We start from the raw sequence: 26,492 nt of genomic DNA, 5'->3' as shown, positions 1-26,492 counted from the left end.
AAGGAAGGCCCAGGAGAAGCTGCGCCATGCCGCTGGCACTCCCGGGGTGGGGATCCTGAGATTCCGGTTCAAGCATCCTGTGTTGGGGTCTCCCTCGTAAAGTGTGTATGGGGGCAGGCAGGGTGGTCACAGCGGCCAGGGCCCATGCAGGCCAGCGACCTTGGGCGTGAATGGGGGGCTGTGGCTGCCCTCGGAGGCCGTCCAGTCACTGAGGGAGGCCTGGGCCGCCTTGCAGTGCACCAGGCGGTGGGTGATGGAGAAGCCGGCACACTGTCCTGGGTGCACAGGCTGCCACGTGTGGACACCACGTTGAAGCTGTCTGAGCAGTAGCGTTGCACGTGCAGGTAAGACTTGGGGTGCTGGTTCTCCACCACCATGATGAGCCCCACCGAGCCGTGCGTCAGGTCATCTTATCTTTGATAAAGGAGGCAAGAATATACAATGGAGAAAAGACAACCTCTTCAATAAGTGGTGCTGGGAAAACTGGACAGCTACATGTAAAAGAATGAAATTAGAACACTCCCTAACACCATACACAAAAATAAACTCAAAATGGATTACAGACCTAAATGTAAGGCCAGACACTATAAAACTCTTAGAGGAAAACATAGGCAGAACACTCTATGATATAAATCATAGCAAGATCCTTTTTGACCCACCTCCTAGAGAAATGGAAATAAAAACAAACAAATGGGACCTAATGAAATGTAAAAGCTTTTGCACAGCAAAGGAAACCATAAAGAAGACGTAAAGACAACCCTCAGAATGGGAGAAAATAGTTGCAGACGAAGCAACTGACAAAGGATTCATCTCCAAAATATACAAGCAGCTCGTGCAGCTCAATATCAAACAAACAAACAAACAAACCAATACAAATTTGGGCAGAAGACCTAAATAGACATTTCTCCAAAGAAGATATACAGATTGCCAACAAACACATGAAAGAATGCTCAACATCACTAATCATTAGAGAAATGCAAATCAAAACTACAAAGAGGTATCACCTCACACCAGTCAGAATGGCCATCAGCAAAAAATCTAGAAACAATAAATGCTGGAGAGGGTGTGGGGAAAAGGGAACCCTCTTGCACTGTTGGTGGGAATGTAAATTGATACAGCCACTATGGAGAACAGTATGGAGGTTCCTTAAAAGACTAAAAATAAGACCCAGTAAGCCCACTACTGGGCATATATCCTGAGAAAACCATAATTCAAAAAGAGTCATGTGCCACAGTGTTCATTGCAGCACTATTTACAATAGCCAGGACATGGAAGCAACCTAAGTGTCCATCGACAGATGAATGGATAAAGAAGATGTGGCACATATATACAATGGAATATTACTCAGCCATAAAAAGAAACGAAATTGAGTTATTTGTGGTGAGGTGGATGGACCTAGAGTCTGTCATACAGAGTGAAGTAAGTCAGAAAGAGAAAAACAAATACCATACGCTAACACATATATGGAATGTTAAAAAAAAAAAAAAGGTTTTGATGAACCTGGGGCAGGACAGGAATAAAGATGCAGACGTAGAGAATGGACTTGAGGTCATGGGGTGGGGAAGGGTAAGCTGGGATGAAGTGAGAGAGTGTCATGGACATATATACACTACCAAATGTAAAATAGATAGCTAGTGGGAAGCAGCTGCATCACACGGGGAATCAGCTCGGTGCTTTGTGAGCACCTAGAGGCGTGGGTTAGGGAGGGTGGGAAGGAGATGCAAGAGGGAGGGGATATGGGGATATACGTATGCATATAGCTGATTGACTTTGTTATACAGCAGAGACTAACACAACATTGTAAAGCAATTATACTCCAATAAAGATGTTTTAAAAAAAATAAAAATATAAGTAAAAATCTTCCCACCGGGCTCTTTCTCTAATATTGTGGCTATGAGGCCTTTCCTTCTACTGTGAACCAGCCAGAAAGACATTTTGTGTGTTTGTGTCTCATGAATGTATTTTTGATTTAGCTCTACATCATTTTAATTCATTTCCACTCTCACACTTTTTACAAAATTAGTTCAAAGAGTAAAAAATATATAGTCAACTTAGCTCACGTTCGTGCTGGGCTCTGTGTGCTTCAACAGGAAGTGCATTTCTGACACTTTTTAAATGAGCAATCACACGTATAATCAACTTGGTTAAAACTTCCTTCCTGGTAACTGCAACACTTCCTCTGCATCTGGATATGAAGGGAGACCCAGAAAAGCGGAAGAGTTTAGAAGCACACTGGGTAGGTTTGAATTTGTTTTGTTTTCAGAAATTAAACAAATGATCCTTCAACATCATCACCTCCGCTGCTTTATCAGGTATTGCTTCCTTCTATTTTTTGCCCTTTGTTGGGTCTGACTCGGCATAGTGACACTTCCTTCTCAGCCAGATTTGTATCTGGAACTGTTGTCGTTCATCTGATGATACTGCCACTGAATGTCTGTTTCATTGTCTAGTCCAACCCTTGTGTGTGGATATCCACAAGGTTCCGGCAATAGCTTTGCAGGTGCATCGGTCCTTTTTTGTTTTTGTTTGGGAGGAAGAGGGAGGGCACGGGGGGCTGTGTCAGCAGCCTTCACGTTCTTACAAGTGCACTCTTCGCGATTAGTGTACTGAACAGTGTTTCTAACATCTTCTCGTAAAAGGAGAAAGCTTCACAGCCTCAACCATGAAGGAAAGCAGTGAGTATTGAGTCAGCCAGTTTTCTTCTGCACCTCGTATCTTGTAAGTCTACTTGATGTCATGGAGGCAGAAGTGATTGCTGTGTATTTGCATGTTGCCTAAATTTGGACCTATTTTATTTCAAGTTAGTGCCAATATTCACATAACTTACAGTTCTCTTCTTTGTTATTATGTAAAGTAGCAAAAGAGCAAATAGTGAAGGTCTTAAGCTGTAAGAGACAGTCCTTTGGGACAGTTGATTTCATGTGTTTACTAAGTGTAACTTCATAATATTTTAAGAGAGGGACTACTGACTTTAAAAGTAAGTTTAAGCCGAGTACAGAAGTTTGGATCTAATGAAACCTGCCTTTCTTACCCTTTAATCAAACTCTCCTTTCTGGTATGTGTCAAATGCTCCACTATTTCTTAAGGAAATAAGTATATATGAGTGTCACTAACATTAGTCCTTTAAGAAGTAAATAATATTTTCTGAAACATTAATTTTTGTTTCACTAGTTGATTCTTATTTAGAACATCTTACAAAATGTTAAAGGATACTAAATAGTAAAGTCAAAATACCTTACTCATATCTCAATTTTAAGATGTTTAGCATGTCAATCCTTATTTGGAGAGTTTCTTACTGCAATAAGTCACATTTATACTTAAATGCTTTGTGAAGGTACAGTGGATAAATTGTTGAGAATAAATTGGTGAATTCTCGTTATAGAGATGAAAATATTAGAGCAAAAAGAAGTTAAATAATCGATTGGGGCCCAAAAGCAGGTCCTTCCTTCCATCCTGTGGTTTCTCCAGAGGCAGATGGGATGAACTGGTTACAAAGTTAAAATTATCTGAATGTTCATATTTGGAAAGTACAGCCCTGGGGACTCCCCTAAGATACTGCCCTAACGGAGCAGTGACAGCCACGATGCTTACACATTTCATGATTCACAGTTTTAAATATCTGCAAATGTTCTTGAGCGCAACTTCACCAATTCTGATCTTTCTGAGTTTTATCAATGAAATGACTACCTCTCCTAACAAGAAAGAAAAAAATGAAAAGAAAACAAAAACAGGAAGTTGACTAGGGAGGAGATACCTGATCCAGAAAGTTTGAAAAGGGACTGAGAGGCCAGTTGGGTAAGGTGTCTGGGTCCCCTAGGAGACAAATGAGACTAAACGAAGAGGAAATAAGTCAAAGGCCTCTTTTCAGAGGGGGGTTTTCAGCACCTCACATTGCACCTTATAAACCAGGACATGATCCTTTAACTGGATAATCTGACTCATCCATGCAATTCAGTATGCTTAACAACAATTACCACTGAGAACTACTACAGCAGGTCAGACACAGTGCGAGATCAGTGCTTTACCTCGCTCTTTTAAAATTCAATTTTCAAACGCAATGAAAGCACAGAGAATGATTATTGAATCCCCATCGACCCATGGCCCATACTCAACAAGTATATTACCTCATTTAATTGTCACCTTACTCACCCCTCTGAGGCACTGCTAACCCCATTTGACAGACAGGAAACAGGCTCAGAGATTATTTAAAGGGCTCATCCCCCAGATTCTAAGTGTTGGGGACCAGGATTCCTGGGCCCCGACTCCAAAGCCCCGGTATCCTCGTGCGCACGTCCTTGTCATTCGTCTACACCTTCTCCTTCTGCCAGCTCGCGGGAAACCATAAAGGGCAAGTACCTGCCCTGTAACCGAGCCCTCTGTTTCTCTGCTCCCAGGTCGCAGAGGGCATGGAGCTGGAGAACCATGAACAGCACGTGGTGCTGAGAGAGGACAACCGCCGCAGGCGCCGGAGGATGAAGCCACGCAGCGCGGCGGCCAGCCTGTCCTCCATGGAGCTCATCCCCATTGAGTTTGTGCTGCCCACCAGCCAGCGCAACACCAAGACCCCCGAAACGGCGCTGCTGCACGTGGCTGGCCACGGCAACGTGGAGCAGATGAAGGCCCAGGTGTGGCTGCGCGCGCTGGAGACCAGCGTGGCCGCCGACTTCTACCACCGGCTCAGCCCCGACCACTTCCTCCTGCTCTACCAGAAGAAGGGGCAGTGGTACGAGATCTACGACAAGTACCAGGTGGTGCAGACCCTGGACTGCCTGCGCTACTGGAAGGTGCTGCACCGGAGCCCCGGGCAGATCCACGTGGTGCAGAGGCTCGCGCCCTCGGAGGAGACGCTGGCCTTCCAGCGCCAGCTCACGGCCCTCATTGGCTACGACGTCACCGACGTCAGCAACGTGCACGACGACGAGCTGGAGTTCACACGCCGCCGCCTGGTGAGCCCGCGCATGGCCGAGGTGGCCGGCCGCGACACCAAGCTCTACGCCATGCACCCCTGGGTGACGTCCAAGCCCCTCCCCGAGTACCTGCTGAAGAAGATCACCAACAACTACATCTTCATTGTCATTCATCGCAGCACCACCAGCCAGACCATCAAGGTCTCAGCCGATGACACCCCGGGCACCATCCTCCAGAGCTTCTTTACCAAGATGGCCAAGAAGAAGTCCCTGATGGATATCCCTGAAAGCCAGAACGAACAGGACTTTGTGCTGCGCGTCTGTGGCCGGGATGAGTACCTGGTGGGTGAGACGCCCATCAGAAACTTCCAGTGGGTGAGGCAGTGCCTCAAGAACGGGGAAGAGATTCACCTGGTGCTTGACACTCCGCCGGACCCAGCCCTAGACGAGGTGAGGAAGGAAGAGTGGCCGCTGGTGGACGACTGCACGGGAGTCACCGGCTACCACGAGCAGCTGACCATCCACGGGAAGGACCACGAGAGCGTGTTCACCGTGTCCCTGTGGGACTGTGACCGCAAGTTCAGGGTAAAAATCAGAGGCATTGATATCCCTGTCCTGCCCCGGAACGCGGACCTCACGGTTTTTGTGGAGGCAAACATCCAGTATGGGCAGCAAGTCCTTTGCCAAAGGAGAACCAGCCCCAAACCCTTCACGGAGGAGGTGCTGTGGAATGTGTGGCTTGAGTTCAGTATCAAGATCAAAGACTTACCCAAAGGGGCTCTGCTGAACCTCCAGATCTACTGCGGCAAAGCTCCAGCTCTGTCTGGTAAGGCCTCTGCGGAGACTCCCAGTCCCGAGTCCAGAGGCAAAGCTCAGCTTCTGTATTACGTGAACCTGCTGCTCATAGACCACCGGTTCCTCCTGCGCCACGGGGAGTACGTGCTCCACATGTGGCAGCTATCCGGGAAGGCGGAAGACCATGGCAGCATCAATGCTGACAAGCTCACGTCTGCCACCAACCCGGACAAGGAGAACTCAATGTCCATCTCCATTCTTCTGGACAATTACTGTCACCCCATAGCCTTGCCTAAGCATCGGCCCACCCCTGACCCGGAAGGGGACCGGGTTCGAGCAGAAATGCCCAATCAGCTTCGGAAGCAACTAGAGGCGATCATAGCCACTGATCCCCTTAACCCTCTCACAGCCGAAGACAAAGAGTTGCTCTGGCATTTCAGATATGAAAGTCTGAAGGATCCCAAAGCGTATCCTAAGCTCTTTAGCTCAGTGAAATGGGGACAGCAAGAAATTGTGGCCAAAACGTATCAACTGTTAGCCAGAAGGGAGGTCTGGGATCAAAGTGCTTTGGATGTTGGATTAACAATGCAACTCCTGGACTGCAACTTTTCGGATGAAAACGTAAGAGCCATTGCAGTTCAGAAACTGGAGAGCTTGGAAGACGATGACGTGCTACATTACCTGCTGCAGCTGGTCCAGGTAGGGGGATGCACTCATCTCAAGGGGTTTATTTGCATATGCACAGGTGCCCCATTCAGCTGTCTTCCAATGCCCCTCGTCTAGAGAGTCACGACCAGTCAAAGGAGATCTAATGAAACTACCTCAAAAAGTAGTAAACTGTTCCACTTACTTTTTTACTGTCTTTGAGGGCTTGTTGACAAGCATTTTGATGACATTAATATTTCTGCTTTTTAGGAGAACCGTTCCTGTGGGAATACTTTGTTTTCATTTACTGTATCAATGATAGACTTGACTTATCGAATGCTCCCTTGTGCCAAGGCTGCAGGTGACCTACATGCTTTTCGTGTATTATCACATTTAACTCTCCCAACAACGATGATAGAGGTCAAGTTAATATTTGCATTTTATATATCAGGAAACTGAGGCACAGAGAGGCTAAGTAATGTGCCCAAGGTCACGTACTTTGAAAGTCAAATTCAAACCCAGGAGGTCTGACTCCTGGCCCTGCTCTTTTCACTGCGTCCCAATATCTGGCATCAACCCAGCAGTGTCAGGATAGTGTGTCCTAGAGGAAAAACGTCATACTCTCTGATTGTCTTTATCACAATTCATAGAGTAACATCTCATATCTGCATGGGACCTTGAAAGCCGCTCTCTTTAGATAGGTCTGGTACTGTGTGTCCACTGCTCTCCACATGCCTTTCCTTGGGGTCCAGAGAGACTAAATCATTTGCTAAACCCTCGACTAAATTATCAAGGGTTTCCTTAGGACGTTAAAGAAAGGAGGAAGAGTTCTCTTGCTCACGGTAGCCATTCTCAAATCATATTGTGCTGCTTGACAGGAGGAAGGAAAGGACTTGGAAGGGAATTCAATTTTAGAGAGCAGAAGTGTTCATTCATGAATTCAACAGCACAGACTGAATGCTTCCTCGGTTCTGGTTGCTGGATATAGAGCAGTGATCAAAACAGGGCTGGACTCTGCCCTAGTGTAGCTTGTGGTGCATGAAGACCGACACCAAATGAGTACACATACAGGCAGATATTGAGTAACACGTTGTGACAGACACTTTGGGGAAAAGCTACAGAGTGTTATGAGAAAAGAGTCAGGGGTGCTGGGGACACTTGATTGAGACTGAGGAAGCCAGGGACAGTTCTGAGTAGGTGATGTTTGATCTGAGATGGTTAGGATTAGCCAGGCTGACCGGTGGACACCAAACTGTCTAATCATTATCTGTATTTATAGGAAGTTTCTGAAGTTTTCTGATGCGAATTTTGGATACTCTCAACTTTGAATCTTCACCTTCCCCTTAGGCAGATACTTGAAACGTTATATTTGGCCTTTGCTTTCATCTATCAAATAGAACCGATATTTTCATCTTCCATGAGTTCAGAGGCTGGCATAAACGCTACTGAAAATTTTAGAAAAATCAAAGTCTCCTCAGTTTTCTAGCTCTCCATGACAAAAAGAACATGACACAAATTTGCACGAGATCTGTTCCAAGTTCCAAGGCGATCATGAATTATTTTCCACTGTCATTTTCACAAGTAAACTTTGCAGAGTTGGAAAATGAATAGTGTTCTTCTTGGAAATGTTTAAATGAAAGAGGTCAATAAGTAATATTAACATTGAATCTGTGGTCCTAAATTTGAAGAAGTAGTCATTTGTAAAACTATTTGAGACACTGCAGATATGGCCAAATGACTCATTCATTCCTAATTAAAATGGTCTCCTGGTTGAGATCTTCATCATCTTTACAGAAGTGAAACACAAAGAATGTCAGAAAGGCTCACGTTTGGGTTAGAAACTTAACATTTCTGAAGTGACTACTGGTGGCTAACTAGCCACAGGCTCAGAATGAAGAGCTTAGCTGCAGCTACCGTGGCACCAATGAGAGCACACCTCACCTTTGAAAGCATGGGGATAACTGAAATATTATCCAGTTAGGATTGTTCTGATCATTTCCAAACTGAAAAACCAGAGTAAGGATTGGAAATCATACCCAAACGCCCCCAGGCCCTAAAACATAAAGTGGAATGGGAATATCTCTTATTTCTTAGGAAAACAGGATAGACCGTATCTATTTATAAAGGAGATACTCTGAGATATTTAATTTTAAACCTCTCTTTATGCTTATACATGACATCTACCCTATAATTTTACATGTGCATGTCTAATAATCAATTTTTGTGAGTCTTACTGCTTTTAAAATGATGAACTATTGCAGACTTGCAGAAAAGTAGAGACCGGTGTAACAAATACCCATGCACCCACCAGGATTTAATTCTTTTGTATTTTTAATTGGCTAGGCTGCAGCGGGCGGGGGTGGGGGTGGGGGGCGAGCTGGGGACAGCCACCCACCTGGGCCCTGTTCTCGGTCCAGCCCCTATTTTTCACTTGTCATTGGTTCTTTTTCCTCAGTCACAGAGCTGCCACCTATGTGACTATCTCTGTTATTAGCCAAGTGATGTGAAAACTACTACACACTGCTGAACCTGAGGAACCAGATAAAACAAGAGATTTTCAGACCAATAGCCCTGTATGCACTGCGTCATGGCAGGGAGTAATGACCAGTTGCAGTAAGAACCTGGGAGGCAGCACAGTGACTTGCCAGTGAGAGGCCAACCACACAACTTGAGAAGAGAAGCTATAGGATTTTTAGGATCTCCACATTTAACAAACATTTCTCTCCCTGCATGTACAATATCCCCACTGTCTATTTTCTTTCCAACAACCTTTCTTCCCTTCCACCTTCATAGATGTGTTATAGCCATCTCCATCTTTCCCTTCTCTCTTTCCAACAAATCAGGTAAGCCTTCATGGGAACAAAAGCCCTCACCTCTTCACCTCTGAAGTCATCAAAAGCACGTGATTGTGAGTCAGGAGTTCTGGCTTCCAATCCTGGTCCTTCCGCAAGTGGTTCACCCTGGCCCAAACTGTCCTTGAAAAGAAAGGATTGAACTTAAGTGACTGTTCAGATTCTCGTCGCCCTATCCATACAAACCCACTAAGGCAGAGCACCAGTTTTTCTCCCTTTCCTGTTTCCCGATTAATCAATGGAGAATGCAATCCCACAAATGCCAATGTTTTCTTCCTTTAGGCTGTGAAATTTGAACCATACCATGACAGCGCCCTTGCCAGATTTCTGCTGAAGCGTGGTTTAAGAGTAAGTACTTCCATTTCGATAAGAGCGTGACGTTTAAAAAGTTACAGAGAATTGGCTGATAGATCTAGAGCGTTAGTCATAATAATGGCAACCTTCTTGGTTTCATCCTCAGAACAAACGAATTGGTCACTTCTTATTTTGGTTCTTGAGAAGTGAGATCGCCCAGTCCAGACACTATCAGCAGAGGTTTGCAGTGATCCTGGAAGCCTATCTGAGGGGCTGCGGCACGGCCATGCTGCACGACTTCACCCAGCAAGTCCAAGTAATTGACATGTTACAAAAGGTCACCATGGATATTAAATCGCTCTCTGCAGAAAAGTATGACGTCAGTTCCCAAGGTACGGTGGCTCTGTTCTCTTGGTTCTCTTTCCAAATGCCTTTGTCTCCAAATGCCATCGTTCCTGTGATCCTTCTTCCTTCTGGAACGCAAGTCGCACCTTCCTCAAGGTAGCCAAGGATACATTTTTTAATCTTCTGTCTTCACGGAGTCAGCAAATTTAAAGTTCCCCCTTTACAAGTTAATATTTTTTAAAACTACATATATATTTTAATGATGTACGTATGATAATAGATGTTAAACTCTTTGAAAACTTAAAACAGCATTATGCAGATGTAAGATGTATTTTTTAAGAGCAACTATGCACACACAAAAAAGATTAGTTATTTCCAAATATCTTTTCTTCCCCATCTTTCAATACATGCGTCTAATTTTCAAGTCCTCAGTCTTTTAAAGTAATGAATTATTGAGAAGTTATTTTAAATTTTTTGTGTATATGTATACATATACATCATATATAGCTATATGTACATATATTTTTTTTATATATGTACTTTCTATAAAAACATACATATCACCTCCTCTGTGTTCCAATGTTGTCTTCTTATCCCTAAGAAATCCTGTCCCTCAGCCCCTGCTTTAGGAAAGTTAATCACTCTTTATCTGTATTCCCATAGGTTTTGGTTGTTACTGCATTAAATTAAACTCATTAACACATCTTTCTGGTCTGTTAAACTGTATGAGCCTTGAAGCTAGGAATTATCTCTTATTCACGTTTGTATATCTCGATCCACCACTATGGCTCATAATGGACACTCACAAACATACTCAGCGAGTATTTTAAACTTCTGAATATTTTGACTTGCCATTTTTGCCTTTGAATCTTTTCCAATAAACCAATAATGGTCTCTTCTAAAAATAATAATGGTAATAATAATCTTGCTTTTATTTTTATTGTAAGAAAGAAAGAGCAACATTTGTACCAGCCTCCAGTCTGTCTGGTACCCAGGCAGTAATTTTATTCTTTTTTAACATCTTTATTGGGAATAGGCAGTAATTTTTAATTTATGTATTTTGCCTTCACAATTTTGAGACTATCATATTGCCTCCACACAACCTAACTTCCTCTTCTGAAAAGAATTTCCCAAACCCTAACCGAATTCCATTTAATATGGTCTTCCGATACCTGTTTCCCAAATCAGATGGCAGTTTAAAGCTTCACACGTTGGAAAGAAAACTACAGTAATTCCTTACCATTATCCATAAAGCATCCTTCTCCCTCTGACTGTCTGGGTATCCCATATATATTCAGATATTTCTGTCCCCTCTTGTAATGTGTGTACATGGCTCTGTTGCTCCCAGGAAGCCTGACTTACCCTGCCACCCTCAATGGTTAGTTCCTCAAAGACAGAAACCTACCCCCTCTTCTTCTATTCCTCACCCTACCAAATATATAGAATGTTGTCAATACCTGCGGCCTCAGGAAATGTTAGAGATGATATTGGTGATTTCTTGAACTCATGTAACTCTTGTGTGCATTTGACAATTACAGTTATTTCCCAACTTAAGCAAAAGCTTGAAATCCTACAGAATTTGAATCTCCCCCAAAGCTTCAGAGTTCCATATGACCCTGGACTGAAAGCAGGAGCCCTGGTGGTAGGTATCGCGTTGATGTCTCTCCCTGGTCTTTATGTCTTGACGATGGCTCTGCCTGCTTTCCTGGGCCTAGTGGATAAAAGCTGACGTTTATAGAGAGACAGGGAAGGTGGAAAGTCCCCAGATGGGCTTCCATCAAGCCCTTCCCTAATTGCTAGATACTAAAAACCTCAACACCAGGCAATCTTCCATCCATTTTGTTTTAAATCAGCTTTCTTGAGAAAACATTTGTATACAATAAAATGTATCCATTGCAAGTGTACAGTTCAAGGAGTTTTGCCAAACGTATACAACCATATCACCACAATGAAGATATAGAATATTTCCATAGAAATTTATAGAAAAAATTCTTTCATATCCCTTTGCGGTTAGTCCCTTCCTCCTTCCATCCTCCATCCCGGATGACGGATCTGTCTTCTATCGTGTAATTTTGCCCTTTCTAGAATGTCATGAAGTGGAATCATACAGTATGTAGTTTTCGTATATGGATTCTTTTACTTAGCATAATGCTCTGAAGATCCATCCATGTTGCTGTGTGTCTCAGTGATCTGTCCCTTTTTATGACTGAGTAATATTCCCTTATATGGTTATACCACAATTTGTTTTCCATTCACCTTTTGAGTAAATATTTAACAGTGAGATCGTTGGGTCAGAAGGGACGTGTGTGTTTATAAGATACTGCCAAACTGGTTTTCCATTTTATAATGGCAACCGTGCCATTTTATCTTCCCACCACAATGTGTGCAAGTTCTGATTGTTCCACATCCTAGAGAACACTTGTTATCATCAGTCTTCTTAATTTTAGCCATTCAAATGGGTATGAAGTGGTACTTCACTGTTGTTTTTATTTGCATTTCCCTAGTGATGCTGAGCATCTTTTCATGTGCTTTTGATAAGTTTCCATCTTCTTTTGAGAAGTTTCTATTCATATCTTCCATTCACTTTTAATTTAGGTTACCACCTTCTTATTTACGAGTTATTTATATATTCTGGATACAAATCCTTTATCAGGCATATAGTTCACAAATATTTTCTCCCAGTCTGCGGCAGAAGGTTTTAATTCTGATTAAGTCCAATTTATCACTTTTTCTTTTATGCTTCATGAATTTCGTGGCCTAAGAAATATTTGCTTCATCCAGTAACCAGGGGTGGACCTCCACCTCCTCTACCAAGGGGTATTTGGTAACGTCCAGAGACATTTTTTGTTTTTGTTTTTGTTGTTTTCGGTACGCGGGCCTCTCACTGTTGCGGCCTCTCCCGTTGCGGAGCACAGGCTCCGGACACGCAGGCTCAGCGGCCATGGCTCACGGGCCCAGCCGCTCCGCGGCATGTGGGATCCTCCCAGACCGGGACACGAACCCGTGTCCCCTGCATCGGCAGGCGGACTCTCAACCACTGCGCCACCAGGGAAGCCCGAGAGACATTTTTGATTGTTACAACCGGGAGAATGCTACTAGCATCCAGTGGGTAGAGCCCAGGGGTGCTGCTAAATATCCTACGATACACAGGACAGTCCCCGCTGCAACAAACAATTATCCAGCCCCAAATGTCAGCAGTGCCAAAGTTGAGAAACACTGCCTAATTCAATGTAGCAAATATTTTTTCCTAGAAGTTTTAATCTCACATTTAAGTCTTTGATCCATGTTTAATTTTATATACAATTAGCAGTAAACTCGCTCTCTAGCAAAAGCACACACTATCCACTGTCCTTTTGAAGTCAGAAATTGGTAGGAATAATGATATATTAATACAGCTTCAAATTGTGTTTGTTTTTTTTTTTAAAGACCACGTCACATTTTTGATCCTTGGTGAATTCACTTTCGGCTAAAACTCCTAAGATTTTCTCTTTTTGAATGAGTGGCTGCTAAACCACCTTTCTCCCACCTTGAATTTATTTCGACGTATGGGGGTTTGGGGGAGGGGACAGGCATTGTGCCGGAGTGCTAGAGTCTCATCTATTGCTGTTAAATTTCATCTTGTTGCATTTGGCCTGGAATTAGACTGCATCTGATTTTTGACAACCATTTTTAGACACTATGGTAGCAATAGAACTCTTTTTCTTTTTCAAACTAATTCTTAGAGGGAGGCCAGATATGTATAGACAAACAACAGCACAATTGCTCTTTGTTAGAGGGGACAAGAGTCCTACGGGAGGGGGGTATACAGAGGATGGGATATGCCACACCTCTTAGGCACCCCCACAGATGCTTAGGGTTCCTTGCAACACACTTTGAGAACCACTGGTTTAAGTGTTGTAACTTGCTCTCACTAGCATTTTTGGATTTGGTGAAAATGCCTTCTGCATTTTTACCCAATCATTGAAAATCCTTTTCCAACTGGGACTTTGTCCTAGATGTTTACAGAGATGCTTTGCAAGAGGGTGTGCATCTCCACAATGTGTCTTCAATTGTGTGTGGGAAACATGTGGCTGTCTTCTTACAGATTGAAAAATGTAAAGTGATGGCCTCCAAGAAAAAGCCCCTGTGGCTTGAGTTTAAATGTGCCGACCCTACAGCTCTGTCAAATGAAACAATTGGAATTATCTTTAAACACGGCGACGATCTGCGCCAGGACATGCTGATTTTACAGGTGTGCTGCTGTTAAGGAATTTTTTTTCAGCTATCTGAAACAAGAATTCTGTACTAGATCTAAAAAAATGCCTTCTACTGACCCTGTTCCATTCTCCTATTTTGTATGATGAACAGTGATCAAAGGTGACATAATAGAGTTTTCACTGGGGGAATATAGCCGTGGACCATTAGATACGAAATCTAGTGAGCCTCACAGTTCTGTCCATTCCTGAGGAGATGCATACCCAGCATTCCCAAATAGCCAGATGCACTTCCCTGCCCTAACCTCTTTCTTATACAACGCATTCCTAGTGTGGCAACATGGAATAGAAACCTATTTTACCCCCAAGTATCCACTTTATTCATATCCACAGACATAGCCACACACTCTCAGATGCTCTCCTTAGATACATCACCTTTGGTACACATCCACATACACAAACTGAAGTGAATGATGTGATAGGAAGGAGGGAGAAGGTGAACAGGTAGGTGACTGGAGAATTTATGCAGTTACGTAACAAGAGTGAACAGATTACTAGAACAGAAGACGGATGGTGAAGGTATGAATGCTGATCATTTTCATATTATCTAACATAAACTTTAGCTTTGCAGATTTGTAAAGTAATATTCTCTATACCCTAGTTTAATACTGTAGAAGTAACACCGTTTCTAATATTTCATGTGATTTATTTAAAATAGGCAAACCATGGAATCTAAAATATGATACAAATGAACTTATTGACAAAACAGAAATAAACTCACAGACATAGAGAACAAACTTACGGTTACCACAGGGGAAAGGGTAGGGGGGATAAATGAGGAGTTTGGGATTAACAGATACACACGACTATATATAAAATAGATTAACAACAAGGACCTACTGTACAGCACAGGGAATTCTACTCAATATCTTGTAATAACCTATAATGGAAAAGAATCTGAAAAAGAATGGGAAAAGTAATCATACCCACACTAGGGGGTTAATAAAAAGGATCAACATAAAACAGTCCTCGGTGAATGTCAGCTACCATTATCATCGCCGTTACTGTTGCCTTGGTTGTAGCCCAAGAGTGCCTTATGGATAAAAATGTGTAAAGATGTTAGAGTGGAACTTTTTCTATTGTGGTAAAATACACATAACTAGGAACATTTGAATAATAGATAAATCATGGCTAAAACCTACGCCCAGAGAAATCCAACTATTCTCTTCCCCAAGGTGCCTCTCAGGGACCGAAATTAACAGGCTCCCGAGGAAGGGAAACATTAGAGTACCAGGTTGATAAATAAAAGTACATTTGTTACTTACATATTTTATGTTCACTTCAATGTTTTGTGTTACCAGAGAAGACTGTTGTTGTTTTTAACAGAGAAGAATAATACATATTTATAATGGAAACGTTTTTGTGTTTTGATGCCCAGATTCTACGAATCATGGAGTCCATTTGGGAGACTGAATCTTTGGATCTGTGCCTCCTGCCATATGGTTGCATTTCAACTGGCGACAAAATAGGTACGTGGGGACCTCAGAAGATGAATATACTGCTCATCTCATTTTAAAAGACCGCCATCCCATGGGACTGCCCTGGCAGTCCAGTGGTTAAGACTTTGCACTTCCACTGCAGGAGGCACAGGTTCGATCCCTGGTTGAGGAACTAAGATCCCGCATGCCAAGCGGCCATCATCCCTTCAGTGTTGGCATTTAATAACAGAAAATTTACAATCATAATACATATAAAAAGGAAGAGGATGTTCCAAGGCTGGTGCATGTGACTCAGTTTAATACGGACATGTTGAAAATATATGAATGCCTGATTCAACTCCTTGTGACTGACTGTACATGGAGGTGATTTTAGTGAGAACTTGTTCCTTCCTCTTGACTTCTCCACCGCTAAATTTTCACTCGTTTCATTGCACAGTAAACTTCTCTCTCACAAATAACATTTCAAAGTAGAGGGAAAGATCTGTCACTTGTTTCACCATCCCAGACTTTACATTATCAAAGCTATTCCATACTCTCCTCTTAGGTGCTTTTACAGACATTTCACATTTTAATTTCAGTCAAACCGATTTTTAGTCAAGTTTCCAATTTGAGAAGTAGAGAACATCATTCCCATTTGACCCTGAAATTTAAAAAAGGAAAAGGCAAAGGTTGCCAAGGGAAGAAGGATGTGTTCGGCACATTAATGCTTTTGCTTATTCAAAACCAACCCTTTCCTCTTTTCATCCAGGGATAGTGAAAGCAGGTCCCACACAACTTCCCTATCCGCCTCCTTTTCTTTCTCTTCCTCCTAAGAAAACCACCAGCACAAACGTGGAAAATAACCCTGTGGTTAAGAAAGCTCTCTGCCCTCCACTCAACAAAGACACAGCCATTCCTCCTCCGGGTCAGGCACTCAGCCCCAGTTCACATCAGACTCTGCATCTTCCCGCAGGAATGATCGAGATCGTGAAAGACGCCACGACGATCGCCAAGATTCAGCAAAGCACAGTGGGCAACACGGGCGCCTTTAAAGATGAAGTGCTGAATCACTGGCTCAAAGAGAAATGCCCTATTGAAGAAAAGGTGGGCTCCTGCTTCTCCCTACTCTGAAGGCTCCTGACAAGTTATCATGATACAGCAGAATAATGACATGTTTTTAAGGGGTCTACCAGTGCCATGCCTCCTGACTCACTGGTGAAGCACCTTCCTCCTGCGCTCCTTGGGGTTTAAGCAATTTCCCCTGGTGACACAGCAGATCTGTGCAAAACAGAGGTGCTCACTCAGACCTCGCTGAGCATTTGCTTCTCCTTTGATTATCAGGCCTGCTTTGCATAAAATTTGGTTCTGGGAAATAACTTGTTAGCATTTTTTATGACCATCTATTTCTGTCGTTCAGCAGAAAAATTTAGTTACCACAGATAAACTCTTTACTACCTGGAAACACTACAGACCCTAAAAAGTAATTTATAATTTACCACTGCACCCTAATTTAAATGGTAAATTACGGATGCTCAAAATGTCACTTCCATTCCTCGGAAGTACATCCGCTGAGTCCTTCACAAGCTGTTCAGCTGCTGGTTAAAATTCTGTTGTAGAGGATTAGCACTTCTCATTTGCGTGGGTAGCAGTCTTTCGGGGAGGAAATATAATTAGTAGCATTTATTAGTCTGTTAAAATGTGGATTTGTGAACCCGTGCGTACTTTTAAGTGGTCACAAGCAAAACATATGTTCACCAACGAAGGAGGAATCATTACAGGTTCTGTATTGGCGTTGGCAAGCGATGCATGGAAAGGCAGTGAACCCTTTGATTAAAGTACTGTTGTCCTTTGACTGTCGTTTCCTCCTCATGCTACTGTGATTCATTGTATCTTCACCTAACATGTAAGTAGAGCAATGAGCAAGTTGGCTCCTAATAGACAGAACATTAACGATATGAGGTACCACTAACTTGCTCTCTGAAAATGATTCCCAGAACAGTGTCTTTTTGGGAGTCCTTTGTAACAGACTCATGCTGCTCTTTGTAGTTGGGACACAACTAATATTTGGTTGCATTTTAACTAGTTTCAGGCAGCGGTGGAGAGATTTGTTTATTCCTGTGCTGGCTACTGTGTGGCAACCTTTGTTCTTGGAATAGGTGACAGACACAATGACAATATTATGATCTCAGAGACAGGTGAGTTTGTTTTTGATAGAGTAATGTTTTTTGATTGTGGTAAGATATGCATAACATAAAAGTTACCCTTTTAACCAGTTTTAAGTGTGTACTCTAGTGGCATTAACCGCACTCACATTGTTGTACAACCGTCACCACCATCCACCTTCAGAACTTTTTCATCTGCCCCAATGGGACCTCTGTACCCACCAAACACTAACCCCCCATCCCTGCCTTCCCCAGCACAGAGTAATTTTTAAATGGAGCTCAAGGTTGGAGCAAAGATCTAGAGGTCATTATTGTATAGCGACACAGAGGCTGTGACCACCCTACGGAGGACCCAGGAGTGAGTAACAGAAGAAGATGCAGCAAAGGAGAATTAAGAAGGACAAGCCAGACAGGAGCTAGAAAGCTAGGAAGGTGGGCGTGATCAACAGTGCCAGATGGTGCAGAGAAGCAACAAACAGAGTCACCTTTTCTTGATACCCTCCAATCTGAAGTGCCGTGCCTTCTTCACTGGGTCACTGTCCATTCTGACAGTGGTCAGTACTGGTTGCATACCATGACATTTTCCTCTAAGAAATCTGGACCAATTTAAGAGTAGAGTCTGGAAAAAACACCATATCGGGGTAAATCGCCAACTCCCTGTGGGAATCAAGAGATAATGCACTTATGGAACATTCATACGATAGAGAGCTCTGTAAATGAGAAGAGAGGAAGGGAATTGTGGTGGTGATGGTGACAGTGGTAGAAATTGACCCAAAGGAGATTCAAAATGATTTATTTCTAGCCTGCTACTCAAAAATAAAAGGTGACTGCCCCTCCCCCAAACAGAGCAAAACATCAGTCTCTCCTGAGTTACAGAAAGAGCCTAAGAGAGTCTTGGGCATAATGATGACATATAAGCCAGAGAGTTTTGGTTTATATTTGTAAGAATAATTCTGAGACAAGAATTTTTTTAATGGTGTTTGGCTGTCATTGAAAGAACACCAGAAGGATATCAAAACTACGCTTGTTTCGAAGAGTGCTTTGTGGCCACTACTACACACACCTGCTAAGACAAAATACATCACAAGCAAAGAGTAAAAATAGCTCTCCCACCCAAGATAGCTCATTTTCAGGCAACTTCAAAATATTTCAAGAAGTGAACAAACCAGGGTGTTGTTTGCAACTGCTGAGGCCAGTATAATGACGTCAGACATTTTCTTCTCTTAAGGAAATCTGTTTCATATCGACTTTGGGCACATTCTTGGGAATTACAAAAGTTTCCTGGGCATTAATAAAGAGAGAGTACCATTTGTGCTAACTCCAGACTTCCTGTTTGTGATGGGGACTTCTGGAAAGAAGACGAGTCGACACTTCCAGAAATTTCAGGTAATTGGCCTCCCTCTCGACCACCTACTGGGAACATCAACCAGATGGTGCCTGCAGCCCTCAACTCTGCCCACCCGCTTCGGGTGTGACCCACCCCCTGCCCCCAGTCGCCTCTGTTCCTTCCCCAAGTGCAAAATGATGCTTCTCGGTAAGCCCCTCTCCTAAAACCAGACAGCAAATAGAAGAATTCCATAATCAGTGAGACTGGCAAATACAGAACAGCAGGATGACACAGCCCTGAAGGACAGGGCTTTAAGGAAGAGCTCCTGGCAGGCAGGTTTAGCCTTTGAATATTTACCTAATCAGGACGTTGCCTAGAAGATGCAAATTTTACATATATTTTTCAGGACTCGCCAATGATGGTGAGCTTCTCTTGATTTTTGCTCCAGGTGTGTATTTATCAGTTACTGACACAGGAAATGCTTGCTTGTCTCTTTTTGTAGAGGAGGGTCCCTTCTCTCATTTGAAACCTCGTCAGCTCAACTACAGGTTGTCCTGAGAGCCCTGGCTTGTCCCACCTCACCTGTCCACCAGCTCCTCCACTGGTCTCCCAGCTCCCTGGGTGGGGGGCGTCCACATTCGGCTTTCTCTTTCTATTCCTTCCTGGTCTGCGTTCACTTTTGACTATCAAATGGTATTTCAAATACCCAAGGAGTAAAATGTTCACTGTTGCAAATTTAATAACTGTGAATGAACGTAACTCAGAAAAGTCGCCATTGCTACCGCAATATACCTATTTTAGAGCCATATGAACACAAAACAGATCAGTCGAGGCAACAAGTGATTACTTTACGTGCACATTGGTCTCGGGCTCCCTTTAAATAGCCCCCTCCCTTAGCGCCTCTGAAACATGGTTTGATTTGTACCAGCATTTCAGGACTGACTCTTCCTCCTGCGTGTCTACTTGAGGACCATGTTAACCTTGAGAGATGACATGCGCCTTGACCTTCAGTGGAACAGGAACTGGGATGTATTGTTTTGAAACCTATCTGTGCTTGTTTGTTCTCCTGGCTGATTTTCGTTGTGGTGGTTACCACACTTCCCCTCTCACAGCTCCAGGGGTGGTTGTCAGAGAAACTGAGATCTCTGTGGCCAGATGGTCTTAGGATTTTTAGTGTGTTTTTCTGCGTAAACTCAACTGGGTTTCAGACTATTTCCAGGGATTTGACACGTTTCAGTCCTGTGTTTCTTTAAGGTTAAAAGTCACACATTGTGACAATTTCCTGGAAGAGAAAAATGGTTACATACACACACACACACACACACACACAAACCTGGAAGAGTTTTACCATTTAAAGGGGAGGTGGGAAATACTAAATTCTCCTCTCATGGAGGTGGGGTTCATCTCCTTTGAACAAACACAGCAGCAATAGTGCCATTTGAACATTCAGGCAGACACGAGGTCTTTTTGGCCAGTGGTTTTCTCCAGAACGACTGCCCATCTGTCCTGTTGTTGACAACATTCCCATAGACCCTATAGTACCCGTGTCACTCCTAAAATCCCAGCACTACTTCTCCTGTAGTCTTTTTTGTTGTCATTTTAAGTTTCAAAATGTTCTTTAATGAAAAGATTGGGGTTTGGGGAGGCCCCCCAGAGGTTGCCTCCCCATCTGGGCAGCTTCCGCCCAAAGCAACAACTCTTTGCAGGGAGTCTGTCCTCTCCGTCTGGGAGCATGTCTCCATCCTTTTTGTGACCAAAGCTTGTTTCTTTAGCATTTAGAACCTCTTTCACCAAAGCAACATCTAGGCAGCATGTGTACTGCCAAAAACACCCCTTGGTAAATTTTATTGTACTTATATGTGTCTATGCTTTGCAGTGTTGACATACGCTTTGATTGAATGTACGGACTTTAGCCTTAAACACAGATCAGCCCGGCACTGTAGTTGAAAGGATGGGCTTCAGAGCAGATCAGCTTGAGCTTGAATCCTGGCTCTGCTGCTTAATCGCTATGGATGTGATGCAAATTGCTTGTCCTTTCAGAACCTTGGTTTCCTCATCTGTGCGGTGGGAATTCTAAGGCCCACCGCATGTGGGGGTTTTTTTAGGGATTTTTTATGTGAAATATGTAGAAAGCTTGGCCTAGTGCCTAGTCCACAGCAGGAACTCTATCAACGGAGCTTCCATCGTCATATCCATCACAGGGGGTCCTCAGACTTTGAAAACCTTTAGGTTGAGAAGCCCTCTATGAAATGAGACCTCAAGCAGGTCTGTAATACATAAAACACAATGAAGTAGCATTGTTCCCGTGGAAGAGCAAGTGAGGGGTTCAGGCTCTTTCTCCCCCACCTGCCCCCTTATCTGCTGGTCTCCAAGCCTTTCCCACCCTCCTCAGTCACATCAGGAAAAAGGCTGAACACATATACATATATGTGTACAATGCTACATCTGCAGAATTTCTAAAGTTTCTAGCTTGACAAAGATGAGCAGCGAGTTTTTTCATCTTTTGACTCAGATCTGCTGACAGTTTTTTGTTTTTTGTGTTTTTTTTTACATACTACTAAGCCTTCCAGAAGATATTCTGTTTCTTCGTCTTGTGCTCTCTTTTTGAGATGAAGTCCTTCAAGGTCAGGGAGCGCGTCTCTCAACTCCCTAAATAGCATCCCAGTATCTTGGATAACAAAGCTGCCATTTCTAGGTAGGCTGGAAGATGTTGTTTGAATGAAAGGTATCCTCGTTTCCAGCAACGCTAATTTTGCATTGATAAGGTTCATGAATGCACGCAGCATATTTGAATCACCTGTTGGGAAGGGTGGAGAAGAGACAGCCCACTTTTTGTTGAGCATGAGGGGAGCCTTCTCCACAAAGACTTAAAAACCTACCCAGCTCGTGGTAAGAGGATAGCGTCAGGGGAACTGAAACAGGAAAGTGTGACTCTGTCCCGCCTCCCTCTTCTTTCCAAGGTAGCTCGGTTAGCCTAGGACCAGATTCATGAGCTATTTCTAAAGAGGGCAGAGTTCACAAACAAGCCATGATAAGACAACAAGACATAAAAGCAAAGCCTACTATTTGAACCCAAGATTATCTGTTTGCCTTTGGAACAGCATCCCGCACACAGGGTGCTAAACAGACATATCGCAATGATGATGATTTTGATAAATCAATTCTCTATAGAAAAAAAATCTCTCCCTTACTAAAGAGAGAAAAAATTAAACAATGGTTTTCCCACTGGTCATGTATTTTAGAACCACTTTATTTGAAATGTCCCTGACCAATTATAGAACACACTCACATGCAAATACATTGATATCATTGGCAAATGAAATTTGGCTTCTCATTTACTTTTATGTAAGAACGTGGGGGTTTTTTTCCCTCAATTTTAAAAGTAGCAAATGCTTCCTTTAAAAAACAAAGCCAGCAAAATATTAAAACTATCAGGATATAAAATACCCACTATCCCAACTTCCAAAAATAACACAGTCAACATTTTAGTGGTTTTCCTTCATTCTGTAAATATCTGGTCTTTTACCTAAATAAGCTCTTTCATCAGTGGTATCACTGTAGCTTTAAATGTTCAAACTCTGTACTTCTCACTTGTTGTTTTGATTAGGAAAGGAATGAAGAGGGGACATCATAATTGGAAAAACTCTGAATTTGAGTTTGAATCTGACTTCTAATCCCATTTCAATCACTATCACCTTAAAGACCAAATTAATCAGAATTTGGTTAAAAACTGAACTTAAACAGCAGACACAATGTTACTCCCTTACTTTAAACCATTTAGTGGCTTCTCATCTCGTTTTGAATCATATCTGAACACCTAAGCTCACCCTACAAGCCCCTGCCCCCTCTAGCCTCTCCCCATGGCACCAGCCTTCCTTCTCTCACTGGGTCAGGGCGGCCTTCCTCTGCACCTGCCCCCAGTCCGGGCCTCCTCCCTGGAACGCCCTTCACTGCCCTCTGCCCAAATGTCATTCCTCAGAGCCCTCTTCTAGATGAGGCCCCTCATGTTATCCTGGCCACAGCGCGCCGCGTGCTGCCTTCAGAGCATCCGTCACAGCAGGTAGTTCTCGGCACCATCTGCCGCTTGTCTCTCCCTTCCCAGAGGCAGCTCTGGGCAGCAGGGCCATGTCTGACCTGCATCCCGCACATGGGTCCTGAGACCTAGGATGCCCTCAGTAGGTACCAGTCGGTAGAGGAGCAATTCCTGCCCCGGGGAGGAGATGAATGAGACTAGAGAGCCCCTCTGGTTTCTTCCTTCCCCACAATACATCGTATTCTGTGAGTTTATGAAGTGGTAACTCACACACAGATTGACAAGCTGCCATTGCATGGCTGTTAGTTAATAAGCCTTCAAGATGCGGTTAAATGCCACACACCCAGAGAGGAAGTAAGTCTAATTATGAAATCTAATGTTTTGGTAAATAATACAGACCTGTGTCACCTGGTGCCTAGTCATATTTGTGTGGCGATTTCCTTAGTGACATAAACATTACTTGTTTTTCCCCAGTCAGAGCAGTAGTCATGCCGATGGGGCATTCAGGATAAACCTATAGTGTACATTCAACATAGGACAGTTTGCAAGGAGTGTGAAACTTGGCCTTGTAGAAGCAAGCAAGCATTTTGAAGATGTTCTTTGCACACAGTAGGAACTAAGCAAATGTGTGTTGTCGGATGGAGCCGAAGAAATCAGGGGAGTCAAGTAACCTCTTCGCATGCACAGCTCTGCACAGTAGGCGGCGATGAGCGTATTTAAAAGGCACTTGCCCCTAGATGTCACTCTTTTTTTTTTTGGTAGTCTTTCAGTTTTTTGGGTTTCTATTAATTTTTTTTTTTACATCTTTATTGGAGTATAATTGCTTTACAATGGTGCGTTAGTTTCTGCTTCACAACAAAATGAATCAGTTATACATATACATATGTTCCCATATCTCTTCCCGCTTGCGTCTCCCTCCCCTCCACCCTCCCTATCTCACCCCTCTAGGTGGTCACAAAGCACCGAGCTGATCTCCTTGTGCTGTGCGGCTGCTTCCCACTAGCTATCTACCTTACGTTTGGTAATGTATATATTTCCATGCCTCTCTCTCACTTTGTCACAGCTTACCTTTCCCCCTCCGCATATCCTCAAGTCCATTCTCTAGTAGGTCTGTGTCTTTATTCCTGTCTTACCCCAAGGTTCTTCATGACATTTTTTTCCTTAAATTCCATATATATGTGTTAGCGTACAGTATTTGTCTTTCTCCTTCTGACTTACTTCACTCTGTATGACAGACTCTAGGTCTATCCACCTCATTAAAAATAGCTCAATTTCGTTTCTTTTTATGGCTGAGTAATATTCCATTGTATATATGTGCCACATCTTCTTTATCCATTCATCCGATGATGGACACTTAGGTTGTTTCCATGTCCTGGCTATTGTAAATAGAGCTGCAATGAACATTTTGGTACATGACTCTTTTTGAATTATGGTTTTCTCAGGGTATATGCCCGGTAGTGGGATTGCTGGGTCATATGGTAGTTCTATTTTTAGTTTTTTAAGGAACCTCCATACTGTTCTCCATAGTGGCTGAACCAATTCACATTCCCACCAGCAGTGCAAGAGTGTTCCCTTTTCTCCACACCCTCTCCAGCATTTATTGTTTCTAGATTTTTTGATGATGGCCATTCTGACTGGTGTGAGATGATATCTCATTGTAGTTTTGATTTGCATTTCTCTAAGGATTAATGATGTTGAGCATTTTTTCATGTGTTTGTTGGCAGTCTGTATATCTTCTTTGGAGAAATGTCTATTTAGGTCTTCTGCCCATTTTTGGATTGGGTTGTTTGTTTTTTTGTTATTAAGCTGCATGAGCTTCTTATAAATTTTGGAGATTAATCCTTTGTCAGTTGCTTCATTTGCAAATATTTTCTCACATTCTGAGGGCTGTCTTTTGGCCTTTCGGTTTCCTTTGCTGTGCAAAAGCTTTGAAGTTTCATTATGTCCCATTTGTTTATTTTTGTTTTTATTTCCATTTCTCTAGGAGGTGGGTGAAAAAGGATCTTGCTGTGATTTATGTCATAGAGTGTTCTGCCTATGTTTTCCTCTAAAAGTTTGATAGTGTCTGGCCTTACATTTAGGTCTTTAATCCATTTTGAGTTTATTTTTGTGTGTGGTGTTAGGGAGTGTTCTAATCTCATACTTTTACATGTAGCTGTCCAGTTTTCCCAGCACTACTTATTGAAGAGGCTGTCCTTTCTCCACTTTACATTCCTGCCTCCTTTATCAAAGATAAGGTGACCATATGTGCGTGGGTTTATCTCTGGGCTTTCTATACTGTTCCATTGATCTATCTTTCTGTTTTTGTGCCAGTACCATACTGTCTTGATTACTGTACCTTTGTTGTATAGTCTGAAGTCAGGGAGCCTGATTCCTCCAGCTCCGTTTTTCGTTCTCAAGATTGCTTTGGCTATTCGGGGTCTTTTGTGTTTCCATACAAATTGTGAAATTTTTTGTTCTAGTTCTGTGAAAAATGCCAGTGGTAATTTGATAGGGATTGCATTGAATCTGTAGATTGGGTAGTAGAGTCATTTTCACAATGTTGATTCTTCCAATCCAAGAACATGGTATATCTCTCCATCTATTTGTATCATCTTTAATTTCTTTCATCAATGTCTTATAATTTTCTGCATACAGGTCTTTTATCTCCTTAGGTAGGTTTATTCCTAGATATTTTATGCTTTTCGTTGCAATGGTAAATGGGAGTGTTTTCTTGATTTCACTTTCAGATTTTTCACCATTAGTGTATAGGAATGCCAGAGATTTCTGTGCATTAATTTTGTATCCTGCTACTTTACCAAATTCATTGATTAGCTCTAGTTTTCTGGTAGCATCTTTAGGATTCTCTATGTATAGTATCATGTCATCTGCAAACAGTGACAGCTTTACTTCTTCTTTTCCGATCTGGATTCCTTTTATTTCCTTTTCTTCTCTGATTGCTATGGTTAAAACTTCCAAAACTATGTTGAGTAAGAGTGGTGAGAGTGGGCAACCTTGTCTTGTTCCTGATCTTAGTGGAAATGCTTTCAGTTTTTCACCACTGAGGACAATGTTGGCTGTGGGTTTGTCATATATGGCCTTTATTATGTTGAGGAAAGTTCCCTCTATGCCTACTTTCTGCAGGGTTTTTATCATAAATGGGTGTTGAATTTTGTCAAAAGCTTTCTCTGCATCTATTGAGATGATCATATGATTTTTGTCCTTCAATTTGTTAATATGGTGTATCACATTGATTGATTTGCGTGTATTGAAGAATCCTTGCATTCCGGGAATGAACCCCACTTGATCATGGTGTATGATCCTTTTAATGTGCTGCTGGATTCTGTTTGCTAGTATTTTGTCGAGGATTTTTGCATCTATGTTCAACAGTGATGTCACTCTTAAGAAGGGTTTGATAGAAGTCTGGAGCCCCTACACGGTGTTGCTTTAATCTAGGAGGCCAGTTTCATCAGCCCCAGCCG

At 42.7% G+C, this 26,492-nt stretch overlaps 1 protein-coding gene across 3 annotated transcripts in view; it reads left to right on the top strand.

The window, feature by feature from the left end:
• Positions 1–2,191: 2,191 nt before the first annotated feature.
• Positions 2,192–26,492, top strand: part of PIK3CG (phosphatidylinositol-4,5-bisphosphate 3-kinase catalytic subunit gamma) — a 33,830-nt gene continuing 9,529 nt past the window's right edge. The window contains exons 1-10 of one of the 3 annotated variants that reach the window (XM_060019847.1): positions 2,192–2,236; positions 4,395–6,401; positions 9,482–9,547; positions 9,660–9,885; positions 11,377–11,480; positions 13,923–14,069; positions 15,470–15,560; positions 16,483–16,613; positions 17,593–17,704; positions 18,900–19,057. In XM_060019847.1, coding sequence (XP_059875830.1) covers positions 2,192–2,236; positions 4,395–6,401; positions 9,482–9,547; positions 9,660–9,885; positions 11,377–11,480; positions 13,923–14,069; positions 15,470–15,560; positions 16,483–16,613; positions 17,593–17,704; positions 18,900–19,057 — 3,087 coding nt within the window. The other 2 variants (XM_060019848.1, XM_060019849.1) reach the window with 2 other exon arrangements.

This window comes from Delphinus delphis, chromosome 9 (assembly GCF_949987515.2).
Source record: "Delphinus delphis chromosome 9, mDelDel1.2, whole genome shotgun sequence".
Classification (NCBI taxonomy): domain Eukaryota; kingdom Metazoa; phylum Chordata; class Mammalia; order Artiodactyla; family Delphinidae; genus Delphinus; species Delphinus delphis.
Note: the sequence above shows the minus strand (reverse complement) of the source record. Positions and strands in the feature narration are given on the sequence as shown.